This window comes from Pyrus communis, chromosome 7 (genome assembly GCF_041283825.1).
Source record: "Pyrus communis isolate YQ-2024b chromosome 7, ASM4128382v1, whole genome shotgun sequence".
Lineage (NCBI taxonomy): Eukaryota > Viridiplantae > Streptophyta > Magnoliopsida > Rosales > Rosaceae > Pyrus > Pyrus communis.
The window spans coordinates 29329030-29347376 of NC_142571.1; the positions used below are offsets into that span (position 1 = coordinate 29329030).

The 18347-nt window shown below is 38.4% G+C and overlaps 5 protein-coding genes across 8 annotated transcripts; 2 read left to right on the top strand and 3 right to left on the bottom strand.

The window, feature by feature from the left end:
• Window positions 1–579: 579 nt before the first annotated feature.
• Window positions 580–5606, top strand: LOC137735737 (uncharacterized). 4 transcript variants are annotated; one of them, XM_068475178.2, is made up of 16 exons: window positions 580–706; window positions 1133–1538; window positions 1622–1744; window positions 2041–2182; window positions 2332–2624; window positions 2728–2783; window positions 2949–3043; window positions 3338–3440; window positions 3555–3649; window positions 3724–3786; window positions 4040–4115; window positions 4233–4341; window positions 4561–4673; window positions 4816–4874; window positions 4993–5101; window positions 5233–5606. In XM_068475178.2, the coding sequence occupies exons 2-16, from the start codon at window positions 1148–1150 to the stop codon at window positions 5365–5367; spliced, it is 1962 nt and encodes a 653-aa protein (XP_068331279.2). In that variant the 5' UTR covers window positions 580–706; window positions 1133–1147; the 3' UTR covers window positions 5368–5606. The 4 variants fall into 4 exon arrangements, with proteins under 4 accessions (XP_068331279.2, XP_088553114.1, XP_088553115.1 ...); XM_088696988.1 differs by having other exon boundaries at window positions 581–706; window positions 4993–5128; XM_088696989.1 differs by having other exon boundaries at window positions 584–706; window positions 1622–1741; window positions 2038–2182.
• A 116-nt stretch (window positions 5607–5722) lies between these two features.
• Window positions 5723–7116, bottom strand: LOC148696030 (receptor-like protein EIX2). The gene has a single exon (XM_088696990.1). It carries the CDS (start codon window positions 7049–7051, stop codon window positions 5759–5761), a length of 1293 nt encoding a protein of 430 aa, XP_088553116.1. The 5' UTR covers window positions 7052–7116; the 3' UTR covers window positions 5723–5758.
• A 423-nt stretch (window positions 7117–7539) lies between these two features.
• LOC137735736 (receptor-like protein EIX1) lies at window positions 7540–8661 on the bottom strand. Its single transcript, XM_068475177.2, has one exon. The coding sequence runs from the start codon at window positions 8659–8661 to the stop codon at window positions 7540–7542; it is 1122 nt and encodes a 373-aa protein (XP_068331278.2).
• A 2356-nt stretch (window positions 8662–11017) lies between these two features.
• LOC137734718 (plastidial pyruvate kinase 2) lies at window positions 11018–15324 on the top strand. Its single transcript, XM_068473985.2, has 12 exons — window positions 11018–11732; window positions 12206–12484; window positions 12606–12771; window positions 12850–12984; window positions 13099–13209; window positions 13315–13403; window positions 13540–13602; window positions 13710–13885; window positions 13993–14095; window positions 14186–14334; window positions 14565–14673; window positions 14949–15324. Exons 1-12 carry the CDS (start codon window positions 11487–11489, stop codon window positions 15054–15056), a joined length of 1734 nt encoding a protein of 577 aa, XP_068330086.2. The 5' UTR covers window positions 11018–11486; the 3' UTR covers window positions 15057–15324.
• Window positions 15325–16312: 988 nt separating this feature from the next.
• Window positions 16313–17340, bottom strand: LOC137735526 (hevamine-A-like). Its single transcript, XM_068474954.2, has one exon. It carries the CDS (start codon window positions 17296–17298, stop codon window positions 16393–16395), a length of 906 nt encoding a protein of 301 aa, XP_068331055.2. The 5' UTR covers window positions 17299–17340; the 3' UTR covers window positions 16313–16392.
• Window positions 17341–18347: the final 1007 nt, after the last annotated feature.

Genomic DNA, 18347 nt, shown 5'->3' on the forward strand with positions numbered 1-18347 from the left:
AGAATAATTGGTACATATAATCATATACCAAAATTGTCGACAAATGTGTCGATTTTGTATGTTCAAATAATTTTATTAAACTTTTTATCGTTCTATAAATTATAATTGATAAACTTTGGCAGAATCCAAAAGATAGAAATATTGTAAGCTATATGTCTAGTTTTGAAAATGTTATTAGAAGTCTAAGCTAGCCTTTCTGCACTTCTTCATCTCTCATTTTTCTAACTAGAGAAGACACATGATGACTTTTCAAAATTGCAAACAACTTGGTTATTATATACGCGAAGTTTGAACAAATTTTTTATTTGAAACAAAAAAAAAAATATGAACATCAAGAAGTGAGACTCCAAAAATGGAGGAATCGGTATATAATCAGGGATATTATCCCGAATTATAGTTAGTATCTCGCTTGTCTCATATCACTTGTAAGAATAATACGTCTAATTTCACGCAAGAGTACGCCCTTGCAAGGTCCTCCCGATTAGAAATGGCCCAATTAACTACGTTTGGGCTCAACGCAACAAATTTGGGCTTCAACAACCACAATGATAAAAGTAGCAATAATTTAAGCGCCAAACTCACTCCACCTTCCCACCTTCCCACCTTCCACCCTTCTCAACCTGGACTGGAAAGCTGAATCGAACTCCCCTCCTCTCCTCTGACTGTAATATACAAATCCCATTCGGTTCCTCTGCGATTCCGCAAGGTAAAATCTTTCCTTCCCCCAATTCCTGAAATTTCAATTTCTGCAAACCCTAAATCCCTTTAAACCCTCTTTCCCTTCTTATTATTATGCTTCCAACTTGATACCAATTACCACATAAATACGATCATGAACTGAGTTTAAGGATTTCCTGATCACCCTTTTAGTTTCGGGCAACATGTAATGTAAAACTAATCAAAATTGAGTTTTTTTTCAACTAAAAGTTTAATTCTTTGTAAAAAAATCAGTGAAAAATGCAACATTTCAGTATCCCACTTAGTGGGATAAGGCTTTGTTGTTGTTGTTGTTGTTTGAAGAACAGTATAAGTAGTGAAAGATGCACCTTTTAGTATTTGTTATATGATCCATGTGAGGCATGGATGTGTAATAACCTGGTATACAAGTTAAGGTGAATATATGTGTTTGTAGACATAGCTGGGGAAGATGGAGAATATGCGGTATGCTGAGGAGCTTGTGAGGGAGTTTCTTGTGTTTAGAGGATTCACGAACACTTTGCAAGCTTTCGATTCTGAATTATCTACGGATATCGGTAAAGGGTTTCAAGTAGATAGGATAATGGAATTAATCTTCTCAGTGTATGTACCTAAGCTTCAGGCAGAAAAATTAGTTGGTCTATTCAGTTTTTTTAAGCAGTGTCTCTCTTCATCATCCGAGACAGTACTTTTGACTACTCTTTCGAAACTGGAGGTGTCTATTCTACGCTATTACGTTGTTAATGCCATCCAGTCAGGGAGGAGAGACAAAGTTTTAGAGTTCTTTGGAATGATTGGGAATGATTTGTTGCAAAGAGGCCAGGATTGGACTGCGTGGTTTGGTGGGTTTGTCGTTTTGTCTTTCTATTTTTGTATAGTGATCTACTATCTTTTGTTGATTTACCTTTTTATATGTGTGATGCAGCCATTCCATATGTAAAGAAACCAAACTCTGATCCTGAGTTTCGTATATACTTTTCAAAGGAATGGTATGAGGCCTTGCGTTTATCTGTCAGAAATTTCTTTAGTGAGATCTTCAACGTTACTCATATCCTTCAGAATTTGGCTAATTTCATTTTTATTTATGTTGTCTTTTGAGAGTGGGCTGTTCGTTGATCTTGGTACTTGTTGTCACATGGCACCCAACTATGTAGACTTTCGATATTATGATAATTTGAATTTCTCAGCTACCATTTGGAAACCAGTTTTGTTTATATCAACCTTGTTCTTAATTTTTTTGAGTTTATATATTTCAAGTGAAAACCAGGTTAGTTTTACATTGATTTCTGCACTTTAATTATTCAATATGACTAATTTTGAAGAAAATGCCCTTAACTAAACCACGCATGCCAGCCCTTATGAAAATTAGCTCAGAAAAGACTACTGTCAACCGTCTGAAAAAAGACATCAAGCAACTCAATCTCAAGTTATCAAAACTTAAGGCTTTGTTGGAGGAAAAAGATGGTCAATTATGCCAGTTAAGAAGGTGAAGTTTTTCATTGTTTCTTCCCTTTAGACTTGAGAGTATCATGTAAATAAGTTGTATAGACTTGGTGCAAGGGATCATCAGTATTTTGAGACTATCATGTTTTTGTCTCTTCCTTATTCCTTTATTTTACTTTTGAAACTCTGTAGTTGTTCGTCAGTAGCCGATGCAAGCACTGAACGAACCAGGAGTTCATCAAGTGTAGTGCATGAGGAAAATCATCTTATATCTAAAGATACTCAGGAAACTTGCCCTCCTGATACTTTTCAAATAAGGGGAGCAGAGGTGGATCCAGATTGGGTTGTTGCTGGACACATGGGAAACAGACCAGAGTTTAACATATCTAAGTCTGATCCTAATTTAAGTTCGCAATCAACGCCTTGCGTTAGAGATGGTGGAACTGCTGATAGTATTCAGCTATACAAGGATGGCCCCTATAATGGTAAGTAACTTCTATACTGAATTATTTTCCCTTTGTGTTGTGGGGACAGTGCAGTAGCTGTTACGGAGATTATCTGTTTACTAACTATGGAATGTGATTACAGAAAATGGCAGGGAAAGCCATTTAGAAGACTTCACTGAATTTAAGGTTGACTTCCAGGTAAATTGCTTCTCAGTCATGATTGGTTTTGATGCTACAAGCTCATATTCAATTTGTTGCGATTTTGCATTTTTGTAGCTCCTTTTTTCCTGATACTTTTTTTCAGCTTCAGCTGTTTATATTTTATCGGATACTCCGTAACTTTCGAATCATCATTGTTCATAGGAGACATTTATGGGCCACACAAGTCCAATCAGTCGCTGCCGCTTTTCTGCGTCTGGAAATAATATAGCCAGTGCATCTGAAGATGGAACAGTAAGGTATTATTTATAGGCAACCTTAGCGAAAAGCTCCTGGTACTGTTCACTTTAATGAAAAACCATATTTTTACTCTAAAAAGTCAATCCTGGTACTATTTACTTACAACAACTTTTTGTCCTTTCCGTTAAAACTCAAAGTTTTCAAGCCCTTTTCATTAGTTTTCCTTTATTTCTATAGTTAGTAGTTACGAAAGTGCTACATTTATTGCTCAACTCCTTGACTTTTGGCTGATTTCTCAACTCTTTGACCATCGGCTGATTTCAAATCGTAATCTGTATTTGTTCATTAAATAGGATATGGACCTATGACTTGTCAACTCCGGCATCTAGAAATGCAACCATTTATTGTGGAGCCAAGATTATGTCACTTGACTGGGAGTGTAAATCTGACCGATTGGTATGCAGATTAGATTTTCAAAATGCACTTAGATATTGCTTGGCATTGGAATCTTAACTTGATTATTTGACATTGGAATATCTAGTTTAAGTGTTTTTGTTCTTTTGACAAAAGCTTCTCATAGGCACTGCTAATGGAGGCATTAAAGCGTGGAATGTCGATGCAAAGAGAGTTGTCTGTGATCTTAGCACGAGGGAAGAATTTCCAAGGTTCTTCCTGATATTACTCGTACAATTCTGTACTTCTTTGCTCTGTTATTTACCCTTTTTTTTCCCTGCTACAGTATCCTGGATATAAAGTGCAGCCCTGTAGAGCCAATTTTTGTTACTGCGGCAGCATCCAAGGGGTACATTCTTTCTGTAATCTTATCATATTTTCATAAACCAGACTCCGTGTTCGACCAAAAATTTTCCCCTATTATAACAGCTCTATTCAACTGAAGTATGATATGAGCACTTTGCTGTGAAATGATTATAATTCAAACATGAAACCATTCTTTTTACCCTTACGTACATGCATATATGCTCATGTGTGTTTTTGTGTGTTTGGGGATTAAATTCTCATGAATGTCAGAATCATGATTTTTATTGTATTTGTAGGCACGGATCAAGTTATGTTGATAGTATGGGGTTCGCTTCATTAACTGTGTGGAATATGAAGACGTGGAAGGCTATGGTATATGCTTTCTTTGTACCAGAAGATCATATATGCATGCTATAGCAACTTATATTCTTAAGCCTTTCATTTCTTACACTTGTAATTTTAGTGCTTAACCTTTTGGGTTTCGTGAAGACAGTTCTTCCTCTTGGTAAAGATCCACCTGCAATAACATCCCTTAGTTTCAATCACAATGGGAAAATTTTAGCGGCCGCTGCAACTGATGGAATGATTCACATGTTTGGTATCCACACATATTTTTGAACACTTTTTGCATTTCTTGTGTTATTTATTTTTATTTTTCCAAGGTGGTTAAATTTTTGCCCTCAACGAAGGCATTTTAGCTGTATGGTTAATCCCTCGTCTTAATAGATTCATAAACTGGTGCACCCTTCTGCATAGCTTAGCTTGCCAGTATATGTACACATACTCATACATATACGAACACCTTAACAAGCCAAAGATATGTCTGCCTATCTACAAATAACCGGGTGGCCTGCGCATGACTCTGCTATAAGCTCCATTGTTTTCGGCCCTGATGAGACAAGTATTTTCAGTTTGGGAGTAGATGGAATGGCAAGTGCTTTATGTTCATTTTCGCATGAAGTTTGATTAGAGCATTTGAAATTTGCCCCCGTTATTACTTGAACTGCTGCTGGTCTTATAATTTTGTCCTCTCAAAAGTATTTGCCCAACAGAACTGTTTTTGCGGTGTCAGGTGTTTGAATGGAGCTTGCAAAACCAAGGTCAAATCCTTTGGTCAATAAACTGTAGCAGGTACTTTTTCTTTGGCATCCCATATTATTAGTAGATATTAGTTACGCTGCAGTCTTGTCAAACAAAACTATTTCGCCGTACACCTGATTAACTAGCGCTGCTCTCTTCCATTCCGTAGGTTCTGTGACGCCGAGAGCTCAAAAAGTTGCAGACATGAAATGGCTTTAGATGCTACAGGGAGGAGACTATTGGTAACATCTGGTTCGGTAAGAGCGCCCATATACCAGGTTGTTCTCTCTTCTCCATACGTTTGTGTGAGTGGCTTCATTATGTTTAGGGTTTCCCTGATTGCAGTATTTAGAAGATCTAGGCGATGCATTGTGTTGATTCAAATTTTTGTTTCGTTAACTTGGTTCAGGTTCGGGGTCATGTGTATGGGTTGAGCTCTCTCCCACACAGTGCTGCTATAACTACTGTAGATTGGCACCCGACGTTACCCATCTTCTTAACAGGATCGGCTGATAACTCTGTCCTAGTAACATCTATGTCATAAAAGTTTGAAACTTTTATCTCCGTGTTCTTAGTGTGCCCGACGTTGAATGAAGTTCACTTCCGGTGTGTTCGAACTGGTTTCGTTCTGGCTTTCATCTGAGCAATGTGTCTTGTATTAGTGCGTAGGTGTAAATCATTGAACAAGTTTTTATAGAGCATAGCTATTATTTTTAAATGTCGCGTGGAATTCAAATATTTACATCATATTAGCCAGAGAAACGTAAACCTTGAGACAAACAAGCATCATAGTTGATGACATTTTATTACAAATTGGAAGGTACAACCGAATGTCTCTGTATAAGTTCGGAAGTATGTAACGGATTAGGAGAGTAGAGCTTTACCGTTTACCTTTGAAATCTCCCCTGCAGCTTTTCCTTCACAGGCAACGGTCGTCACGTAATCCGACCTTTGATATCATCCAACAACCGGAAATAGGCGTATCTCCAAGATGTCTTGAGAACTAAAGTACCACAGACACTCCAGAATCCTATGACGAAACCAAGCACCAAGCTGACATAAAATCCTAAGCTTATGAAACCATCATCATCTTGTTCGGTCTTGTCACTTCCACTGCCATTAGGGACTGCAGGATCTTCAGTTGTTGCATCTCCTGGGCATTCTAGTGTGAGCGGTTGCCCGCAAAGTCCAAGATTTCCTGTAAATGCAGAAGCATTGAAGGTTTGAAGTTGAGTGCTTAGCGGAATCCTTCCTGTTAAGTTGTTGTATGACAAGTCCAAGACACTAAGATAATGTAAGCTGGAAAAGCTCGAAGGAATGCTACCAGATATCTGGTTTCGTGACAAATCGAGCGATTCTAACATCTCCAACTGACCAAATTTGTTAGGAAGCACCCCAGTGAAACTGTTTCTTGAAAGGTTCAGAGAAATCAACTTCATCAAACTTGTTACACTTTCTGGAATGTATCCATTTAAGTTGTTTCTTGAAATGTCAATGCTTCTCAAAAGCTTAAGATTTTCGCCGAACTCAATCTCTATTCCTTTCCAAATCAGTTGCACAAACCCAACAATAATGTTATCCTCAACCTCGGGGGACATCGAAGACAAAGCTGTTATGTTAGGGAGGCAATATGGCAAGGCCCCAGATATATTGTTCTTGGAGAAGTCCAAAACATGAAGGGCAGGAAGACTGCATAGGCTTAAGGGTATGCTTCCATAAAACTCGTTTGACCTTAAGCGAAGAACCAGCAACTTTGTTAGGCTCGGGCCTATCCATGTCGGTATCTCTCCAGATAGTTTATTGGCACCGAGATCAACAACCCTTAACTCTGTACAGTTCTCCAAAGAAGGCAATTCTCCAGAAAGGTTGTTATCGTGCAAGCGTAACAATGCAGCATTCTTTAAGTAGCCTAATGAGCTTGGAATTTTTCCGGAGAAATTGTTCTTAGCCATGTTCAAAGAGAGCAATCCTTGAAACTGCATCCAACAACTAGGAAGTTTGCCATATAGCTGGTTCTCGGAAAGGTCTAGATTAGACAAGTTTGGAGTTTCTGTTTCACAAAAGGAAGATAAGGGTCCGGAAAACATGTTTTTGGATAGACGCAAGATGGCTACACTTGAAGGAAATGGCGGAAGTGGACCGTCCAAGCGATTAGATGACAAGTCAAATGAAAAAAAGGTGCTGTTTTTTGTTGATAGATTTGGCAACTTTCCATGGATTTGGTTCATCTATAGGTTTAACTCGAGTAAGCTGGAAGACAGGTCCCAAAACTTATCAGGTATAGAATCCGAAATCTCAGCATCAGACATGTAAAGTGAAGTAAGTTTTGTCTGAGTTTGAATCCATTTCGGAAAAGCAGGGCCAACCTTGCAAGAGGACAATCCTAGTGATTTGATTTGGAAAGGCGGAGTCCAATCCGAGCTCAAGTTGAAAGACAAAGGATTATGAGAAAAATCCAAAGAGTTTAAACGCGAGAGATTGGAGAAGTGTGCTTCAGTTACGACAACATTCAAAGAATTCCAAGAAAGATCCAAATTTTCGAGGCTGGAAAGTTGTCCGATACTCTCAGTTATGGATCCATTGAGTTGATTTTGGGAGATAAATAACTGCCTTAACAAGGAAAGACCTGTAAAATCAGGCAGTGATCCGGTGAACTGGTTTAGAACTAGGCTCAAGGATCTTAGCTGGGAGAGTGGCTGAAAACTTTTTGGTGCCATCAATGTACAATTCTTTCAAGGATGAAAATCTTGTACAATTCTTTCAAGGATGAAAATCTTGTAAGGTTATCAGGAAATGAACCCGAAAATAGGTTCCCACTCAAGGACAAGGACTCGAGGGTGTCTTGAGCACCAGACAAGTTTTCGACAGAGTCTTCAAGTCTGTCAGAAAGTTTGTTTTCCAGTAAATTCAACGACTCTAAGTTGCAAAGGTTTCGAAAGGACTTTGGTATCCCGCCTTCAGGTTTGTTATATGAGAGATCAAGAGACACGAGAGAAACCATGTTTACAAAAACATCTGGGAAGGGATCTTGCAACTGATCACCAGCTAAACCAATGTGAACAAGGTTGGTGCTAACATTGGCCATCCAATAAAATATCGAAAGATTAAGAAAATTATCCGAGAGTTCAAGGACTTCAAGAGAGTTCGAAGAATTGACAAAAGAAAGCGAACTCAGTTCGACATTGGGAAGATTACATGAAGATAACTGAAGCTCAACAAGCGAAGGGAGTTTGCTTATAGACTCCGGCCAATTTACAACCTCGGAAAAATTAAGACGCGACATGTTCAAGTACCTCAAAGAAGAAAGATGAGATAACCACTCAAGATTTTCAAATGTGACATAGTTCCTTGCAAGATCAAGAGCATACAAACTAGAGAGGTTTCCGAGTTGGGGAGGAATTGGTCCGCTAAGACTAGCACCTGCCAGTTTGAGTTGCTTCAACCGGCTTAAAGAACCAATGAACTTGGGAATTTTTCCTTTGAAATTATTGAAACTGAGGTCCAAGTAAGTTAGATACGGCAATTCAAGTAGAGAAGGAGCAATGACACCACTCAAAGGAGTTTCAACATTATAAACATCAGAAGAGTTATAGTAAAGATCTAGTGTGACAACATGACCTGTTTCGTTGCTGCAAGCGATTCCTCTCCACTCGCAACAATCTTTGCCGGTTTCCCAAGAGGCAAGAACATTGGACTCGTCGACAAGGCCTTGTTTGAACTGAAGCAGAGCGGTTTTTTCTGTTTGTAAGCACCTGACGTTGGAACTGATTCCGGCACTCAAACAACAATTGACAGATGTAAGCACAAACAAGACAGAATATATGACTTTTAACAACATGGTATGTGAATTTGGGAGTGAAAAGCAAGAGATGTTGCTTTAAAGATTGATCATTTGCAGTGCGTGATTGGTTTCATATCAGCACGGAATGTGATGAGGTGAAAAGGATGTAGTTAACTTTAATACATTTTGCTAACAAAACGGAACCGAAAGTCATTGTGTTCATTTGATATAATATATGTCTATGACCATTTGTTTGTTCTTAAGCTTTCAATGGGTGGCAAAGTCAAAAGTAAACGCCAAGATAATATTTACAAATCAATAGAAAAAAATGGGGATTTCATTTTTTTTTTTTTTTAAAGGACCAGCTTGTGGCAGAGCCACGCTGGTCTACTTTTTCAAGGTTAAAAAGACTTACAAAAGTATTTTAGCATCATTTGACCATCATTGCGTGATTCAACATTGCCACGAATCAAACCCAGGACTAGCTATGTGAAGATGAGAATTTAATTGGAATAATAAGGTGGATTGAGGTGTTTTGTCCCAACTTTTAGACTTTTTTTTATGGTATTTTTAACAAATTAGGTGTTAGTCTTTCGCTATTCTAATCTACAATGAGGCGAATTCGAATTTGAGTGCAAGGGAGAAGATAGTTTATTTTAACCAATTGACCTAATCCATATCTACCGCTTATTTTTTACTTATTGATCTGGATTATCAAAATGATAAGTTTTAACCCGACGAATAGACCATTAGAATAAGATGATCAGGAGAATTACATGAAATTGCACTTGCAATATTAAGCGCCTTGGTACTAGTAGACCATAATAAATGAGCATTCAAGCCAAAAAACGAGGGAGTAGTATTCTCTTCTTTCTTTAGGATTCTCTTCCTTCTTTTTTTTCTTCTCCTTCCCTCCCCTCCTATTTGAATGATCACGATTAATTCACGTCAACACCTTATATTAATTGTTCTATAGAGAGAAAAAGACAAATGAAAAATGTGAGAGAAGGGGAGGGAAGGGATGAACATTGGTCTATAATGACAGTTGGGGGCAAATGTGGTAGTATAAATTGCTTCATGTGAGAGAATTAATCCAAAAGTTTCATCAGCTATCCAACCTCTACAATTTGGAAAATGTGACAGTTGGGGTAATTGTGGGACTACAATTTTTAGGATGTTATCCCGGGTGGCATCTAAGGTCATCTCTAACTGAATGAGGGTCAAAAGGCTTTCTTTAGCCCTATAGCTCTACAAGAAATTATATTTTAATGAACATTGATAGGTCATATTTTATACAATCTCCAACTGAATGAGTCAAAGGGTCATAAGCCAAACATAATTTATTATTTTAATTAAATTAATATGGTTAATTAAATTAAACTACCATATTAAAATAAGGTTTTCAGACATATTTTGAGTGTCACTTGTCGCCAAATGAATAAGCCTCCAGATTTCTTATCTTTATATAATCTCAATAATTTTTTGGATAGGATTTCGAGTGACATGTGTCGCTAACGTGAGTAACTCTCCAAATTTCTTATCTTTATATAATCTCCATAATTTTTCGGATAGGATTTCGAGTAACACGTGCCGCTAAAGTGAGTAAATCTCCAAATTTCTTATCTTTATGTAATCTTAATAATCTTTCAGATAGGATTTCGAATGCCACGTGTCGAGATGTAATTGGTTGTGCAAATATTAGATAGGATTCTTATCTCCAACTTTCAATATTGTAGGAATGGTGTAGGTATTTATAGGAAAAAAAGTTTAGATTTTTTTTTAATTCGTGCAAAAAAAATATATATATATATATTTCCAACGGTAACCTGATGGCGGCATGACATTAGCTAGCCATTGCTAGCTGGCGTCATGCTGACGCCAAGTAGCCGTTGGCATTCAAATGGGCTGAGCTGGAGAGCTGGCAAAATGTCAACTTAACATTCTGAAGCTGGAGGGTTGGCAAAATCTCAAGCTTGACATTCTGGCGCTGGAGGGCTGAAATGGCCAGGCAGTTGGCTTGATTTAGGAGTTTGGGCCCAGTGGGGTCCATAAACCCTTTGGCCTAGCCCTCGGTTGGAGGCAGTTTTCGTGTCATTCTAAGCTATTTTTAGCCCAATGGCCCTTTGACCGGATCGGTTAGAGATGACCTAAAGGTTTGATTGTCTAGAAGTAACCTTCCCCATCCACACAAGTCCCTTACATCGTATGTTTAAGAAAAATGAATGATTTCGCCACTTTAGTAAGCTCGGTGAAAAATAATCACACTGCCATACTATAATAAAAGAATGATCCCAATTCAACAAGGTTCTTCACTTTGTGAGAGTCAAGAGTACGTCCAACGTACGCAGCCTTACCCGCACTCTTCAGGTGTAGCCCAAGTTTTATAAATCAAATGAAAGAGAAATGCTAAAGTACTCGGGAAAATCACGATAACGGTAAACCAGTAATGCAAGTTAGTGGTCCTCGCAAGCAAACCCAGCAGCCCGCATGTGAAATATACCCAGCATATGCGTAGGCAGAAGTGTTGGTCCGAAACAGGCCCAAAACCGTCTCGTGATCGTGATCCACCCGTGCCCCTTTCGAGACAAGCTCCGCTTTGAACGAAAGAAGTTGAACTACTTTTTACTTCTGTTCGATACATCCAAAGCCCTCCCGTCCCTCCTAAACACTCTTTATCCATCTGTCGCCTCAAAACCTCCGCCAAATTCAGCGGCGACTTCAACACAATTTAATCACTCCCTACCTACATACATACGTTCTTTTAAATCCCTCCGCCACGCACTTCCCCCTCACCTTCCTCCTCTCCCTCAGAACCTCCGCATTCCCCTTCCAAAAACCCGAATCTCCCTGCCTCTCTCTCTCTCTCTCTCTCTCCAAACAAAATGGCGCAGGTGGTGGCTATGCGGGCGATTCAGAGCTCGATCCTCTCTCCCAGCTCTGGATCCTCACGCGGCCGCGCCGCCGACAAGCTGAAGCCGCCGACGAGCTTTGCATACAAAGTTTTGGCTTTTGAGGAGAAGCAGAAGGGATGGAGCTGGAGAGTGTTTGGGAATAGGAGGTCTGAGATAACTGCCAAGAGTCCCCTTCAGACGGAGGTCGTTCCCGTCTCGCCCGAAGACTCACCGAAGGTTCGTGCTAGGTGCTACTATTCAATCTTCCTTGTTTTTTTTTTGGGAGCTTGATGTGTTTGGTTGCTCCCATTAACAATGCCAATGTGGTCTAAGTGATATTCCTCCTTATATAGTAACTCCGAGGTCTCACGTTCGACTCGCTTGGATGGCAAGTTTGATACTTTAATTATGAAAAAAAAGTATAATCTTTTTCGTTGCCCAGAAATTGTAGGAAATCATGACGAAAAGTGAATTTCTTTTGTTTTTTTCGATGTTGAATTGATAGTAATTAGACTGATTACTGGATGTTTAGCTTCTTAGACTGTAGAGATGTTGCTTTTGGTGGCCGAGGAAGGACCTCCTTGGAATTGCTTTTATAGAAAGCACTTATGCTCATAAGTGCTTTTATTAGAATGACTTAGAGATTTCATTTAAAGTTTGCGTGCTTTTAGAATGTATGCTTAGTTTGTTTAGCTTGTGTTGCTGATCAGATAGAGGATCAGTTGAGGACAATTCGGCAACTTGACAACACAGCAGTGGGTATGTGGTCAAGGCCTGTGGTCAAACGTAAGACAAAGATTGTTTGCACAATTGGTCCTTCCACCAACACGCGCGAAATGATCTGGAAGTTGGCTGAGGCCGGAATGAATGTTGCTCGTATGAATATGTCACATGGAGATCATGCGTCTCATCAAAAAGTTATCGACTTGGTTAAAGAATATAATGAGCAACATGAAGACAATGCCATTGCGATCATGCTTGATACCAAGGCAAGGCTTCCCTTATTGTTTCTTGTTTCCTTCAATATCAAGTCATTAGTTTGAATTGCTTATCTTTTACTATTCGGAGAATATCTAGGTCATTCCATTGATGAATGTTGTTCTGTATCAGGGTCCTGAGGTTAGGAGCGGTGACCTGCCACAGTCAATCAATTTAGAAAGTGGGCAGGAATTTACCTTTACAATTAAAAGAGGGGTTGGCACATCAGATTGTGTTAGCGTGAACTATGATGATTTCGTTAATGATGTAGCACCGGGAGACATGCTTCTGGTTGATGGTATGCTGAATTTTACTTTTATTTTGGTTAAAAATTGATTATGTTTATATATGCTCTGAATCTTGATTTGTGCTGTAGGTGGTATGATGTCATTTCTGGTGAAGTCCAAGACAGAAGAATCAGTGAAATGTGAAGTTGTTGATGGAGGAGAGCTTAAGTCTAGGCGACATTTGAATGTGCGAGGGAAAAGTGCAACATTGCCTTCTATCACTGGTTGGACTCCTAAATTGTTGATTCAATCCTTTACAATCTATTAAAGATGTTTTCTTTTATTTCTTTATGATCTGTTTTCCTAATGATATAGTTCTCTAAACTTATTTATTGCAGAGAAAGATTGGGAAGATATTAAATTTGGAGTGGACAATAAAGTTGACTTCTACGCTGTTTCATTTGTCAAAGATGCGCAAGTTGTTCATGAATTGAAGAATTATCTGCAAAGTAACTTTCCAAATACTTTTATCATATATTCAGATAATACATCTGAATACTACATTTTGTGTAATGCTTTTGAATGAATGTATGTTAACCTATTTTATATTGCAGGTAATAATGCAGATATACACGTTATTGTAAAAATAGAAAGTGCAGACTCTATCCCGAATTTGCATTCGATTATCACAGCATCCGATGGGGTAATTTCTCAAATCAATGAGTGGAAACGTGATGCTTAATAAATGATTTACATGCTCTTTCTCCTGGATATTTGCATCTTATTATGTGAATAACACATTTTGAAGATAATACTGACATGCGATTATCTGATTTTAGGCAATGGTTGCAAGAGGAGATCTTGGTGCAGAGCTCCCTGTTGAGGAAGTTCCGCTTTTGCAGGTACTTAACGACAAACACATTGCAATTGAATCCACTTAACAAGATTGTTACATTAAGTTGAGTTCATTTAGTGCATTCTGAACTCGCTCTTTTATTTCAAAATGTAGGAAGAGATAATCAGGATATGCCGTAGCATGGGAAAGGCTGTTATTGTGGCAACAAATATGCTGGAAAGCATGATTGTTCACCCAACACCAACCAGAGCTGAGGTATCCGACATTGCCATTGCTGTTAGAGAGGGTTCTGATGGAATTATGCTTTCTGGAGAGACTGCTCATGGAAAGTAAGTTGTTGTGGCTATTGGAATTATACTGTCGGAACCAGTTTTGGACTATATACTAACATTTAGACTGTAGCATAATGTAATAAAGAGATTTCATATCCATGTAGGTATCCTTTGAAGGCAGTGAAAGTTATGCACACTGTCGCACTTCGGACTGAGGCGACCATCTTGGGTGGCGCGGTGCCAGCCAATCTTGGTAAAGCTTTCAAGGTTAGGGAACATATACTTATTCATTCAGTTTCAGTAGGCAGCATCTTATTCATTCAGTTTCAACCGACTCTGATGTCGTCTTTCCTGCAGAACCACATGAGTGAGATGTTTGCTTACCATGCAACCATGATGTCCAATACTCTTGGTACCTCAATCGTTGTCTTTACCAGAACTGGTTTCATGGCTGTTCTATTGAGCCATTACCGACCTACTGGGACCATATTTGCCTTTACGAATGAGTGAGTTTTCATGTTACCTGTCACAAAGGCATTATTTGTGATAGTGTTACTAGAGTTTTTATTTTTTTATTCTCCTTGATAGATTTGTCATCCCCCTCCTCCGGGCAGGTGCACAGCATGAATTTTGTTAAATTTGTAACTGTACCAGTTAAAATATGCTGTGCAAGTTCTATTCATTAGGAAAGTGAATTTGATTTTTTGACTGATCAAGTACTTTGATGGCGATGCAGTAAAAGCATACAACGGAGGTTGGCTTTGTATCAAGGCGTATGTCCCATATACATGGAGTTCACAGAAGATTCTGAAACAAGCTTTAGCAATGCCTTGACTGTGCTGAAGGTGACGTTTTGCTGCATATTTCCTAAATTCACGGCGACATAGAGTAATTTAAATTTGCATTTGGTCACATACGGGAATTTTCCAATCGGCCATTTTTATATCGGGTTTCATTTCCCTTAAAGGCTCATCCTTGAATCAATCTTGGCAGGATCAATATTTTTCGTTTCTCTTAGCTTTTTCATACGACACTTTTGGTTCTGATTTGTACTAACATAGCTATATGCTATTCAACCATGCCAACACTGATGATGCATTTTCCGGTGTTTTGTTTACAGAAGCAAGGATTGGTAAAGGCAGGAGAAGAGGTCGCACTCGTTCAAAGTGGCAGGCAACCCATTTGGCGGCTCCAATCCACTCACAACATTCAAGTGCGCAAAATTTAGGTGCAACGGAGATGGAAAAGTCGCCCTCGTAACATGGATTTCTTTGTCTACACTACGATAATTTCCAACGATAGCATATCTGTTGTAGTTCCAGCAGAATTGTTGTGGTAGTTTCTTGCTTTGGTTGTTTTTTCTTGTATTGCACACTTTTTTGTGATCCTGTATGCTTATTTTTTGGTTTCCCATTTTTTCTTAAATAATTTTGGTGTATGTTTCAGAAGAACAAGAAGTTGTTAATTAAGTTATAAATTTGGCAGTTGGAATGAAATGTCTTAACTTGTTACTCAAACTGTAATTTCCTTTAATAGTTTGATTGAGGAAACAGATCGTCACCTTCTGATATCCGCTGCTTACTGTTTGTCGCATAGCCGTTGACCACTGGCTAGGGTAGATTTTACGTCCGCTGCACGAGTGTGGGACTAAGATTGAGGGAGTTTCGTGCTTGAAAGTTGTTCTGCCAATGACGTGATTCTACAAATGGTTAGAACTTTGAAGGGGCATTGATGGAATGAGGCGGATTTCTTGTTTATTGAAAAATGTTATTTATAGTTACGTTTTTTAAAGTTAATTTTAATCTTACTTATCCCATAACTTAAAAATCATCACTTTACTTTTTGAAAATCAAAATTTGTTTCATTTTAACTTGTGAACTCTCTTTTTCCTTAAATTCAAAAGTTCTCACTTTACTCTCTGAAATTCAAAATTCGTTCTATTTTAACTTGTGACTCTCTTTCTCTTGAAACTCAAAAGTTGCTCCAGTACGTATGTGAAACCCACCACCCAATAAGATTATGCCACATATGTCATTGAATTTGATTATAAATCTCCACCATGCATAAATATTTAATAATATTAAGTTTAAAAGAAGAAATTAAGAATTTGAATTTTTTTGGGTTGTTGTGCTTGAGTTACAAAGATGAAAAAAAATTGAATTGATTAGTTTGTTCCATCCAAATCAAACAAAGATAACAAAATAACATAATTAGGTAATGTTGATCGAATTTTGAGTTATATAAAGCAAATGACGACCCTTGAGTACTAGGGGGCATGAGATCAAAATCGAGTTACAAAAGGTAAAGTGAAACGAATTTTGAGTTTCAAAGAGTAAAATGACAACTTTTGAGTTACATGAATAAAATAAATTTACAAACGAATTCCAGATGGCGTTGCTAAAAATAAATCTTAACAAAATTTCGAAAGTCAAACAAAAAATGTTGATATATACGGACTTCATAAACAAAATTAAACAACATTCATTAGGATAATGAAATCCGATTTATTTATTGAGATAGTATTTTACGGACAAACCAAAACATAGAGTTACAAAAGTCAAAAGTCACACACTGCCGATAATGGAAGAACTATATCCACTTTTATCATCATAAAACTTGGACCATAACATCACACCACCATACTTCGACGACTTCTTTATGACCGGTAGAATTTTCGATTTCAGCACAGCAGCCGGTATATACCCACTTCCGGCCGCCTCAGGAGCGGCCGGCAACCCCATAAATATCTTCCCTGCCTTGACCGATGTAGTCCATCGGTTCCACGACTTTATAAGGTTATCGGTGCTACCCGAGCTGTACTGGCACGAAGGATTGTTATAGAACTGAACCCAAACATAGTCGAAAAGCCCTGTATTAAGAGCATCCCCGAGAAACTTATCAGGAAACGGACATTGAGGAGCTCCTGCTACATACACACTTCTTCTCGGCTTGCTATACGCCTTGAGGCGTCGCGCGAGGACGTCCCAGTACTGAGTAGAACCGAGCTCTATGTCAAAATCAACACCATCCAAAACAGCGTCGCCTAAGGGGCGAGAAGTTGATTTCTTGCCGCCCAAGAAATTGTTCCATAGATAACCAGCGACATTTTTTGCATCAGCAGCTGATGCTAGAGAGTAGTTTCCAACTCCGCCTCCGATAGACAGCAACACCTTGATTCCTCGGCTTTGGCAACTCGTTATGCCACTGCTGACGATAGCGCAACCACCGGATGCCGGGTTGCAGTGGCCTGCAAGGTTGATTTCGGGGGTCTGGCCGCTGCCAAATTTGTTGAGGAAGGCTATGTTCACGTACGAGTATTTCCCCGTGGCACATGTTTCGGCTAGGGTACCTTCATTCCCGTTTTGGCCCCAGTAGATGGCGATGCCGGCGCCGGCGTCGCAGAGTTCGAATCCAACGAGCTGCGCTAAGAGGATAAGGAGTAGAAATGGAGCTTGGGAGTTTCCAGCCATTCTTGCTAGACTTTTAGTGTTATCGTGAAAACTAATGAAGTTGCGTTTTTTTATACGAGTTTAGAGTGCCCAACTATACCTTTGAACAGTTGACTGTGGAGAGGGTACGGTTTGCTGGACATAAGGAATCATTGACCCTTTTTTTTCGGTCGAAAGGTATCATTGACTTAAAAGCAAGATTAATGATGATTTTAATGTGATTGGAGAATAAATTTAAGGTTATTAAGAAATTTTAAGATGACGGAAATTGAAAAGACGAAATTTTATTTTTAAAATTTGTGAATTTTATTGTTTAGTTAAATACAAAATTAGATATGTGTATAGAGTAATAATATATAAATGGAAAATTATAATTAGAAGATGTGCTAGTAATGGTGGCGACAATTGCTATGATGATGGTGGGTGGTGGCGGCGGGCGGTGATGCATTATGGTTGCAATAGTGATGGAGGTGGGTGCCAGCAATGATAATGGTATATGGTGGTGACATGTGGTAGTGGTGGTCACTTATAGTTGAGTATTTTTGTGTTTTTTATTTTAAACTCTCTCCGGTGGAATTTTGGATATGACATTTAAACTTGAGAATTAGAGGTCCTAAATTTCAAATTTTTTTTCCCATAAGGAAATTCTAAATTTCTATATTTATTGAATCCAAACAATAAAATTGATGCATCTCACTGTATAAATTTTGAATTTTGTCTAAATTTTTTCTCTCATCCGAACATATTGTTATATCTATTGTAGATATTATCTATATATTGGCGAATTAAATTGGGGTTAGAGGTAACCTAAAGAATAAAAAATTGGAGTTAGAGGCTACATAAAGCATATAGAATAAATTTAAATTTCAACCAAAATTTCAGTCAAACTACAACTTCGCACGTCCTAAGTATAATATACTCGATCAGTGGCGGTGGATTAAAATATAAGGGCTTGTAATTTTTCATGGCAAAGTCTAACAGATTAATGAGTTGAGGGCTTGTTATGCCAGCTTCATAGCAGTTCAGATTCCCTTCAACTACTCAGATACAGAACATAACCTGTACTGTCA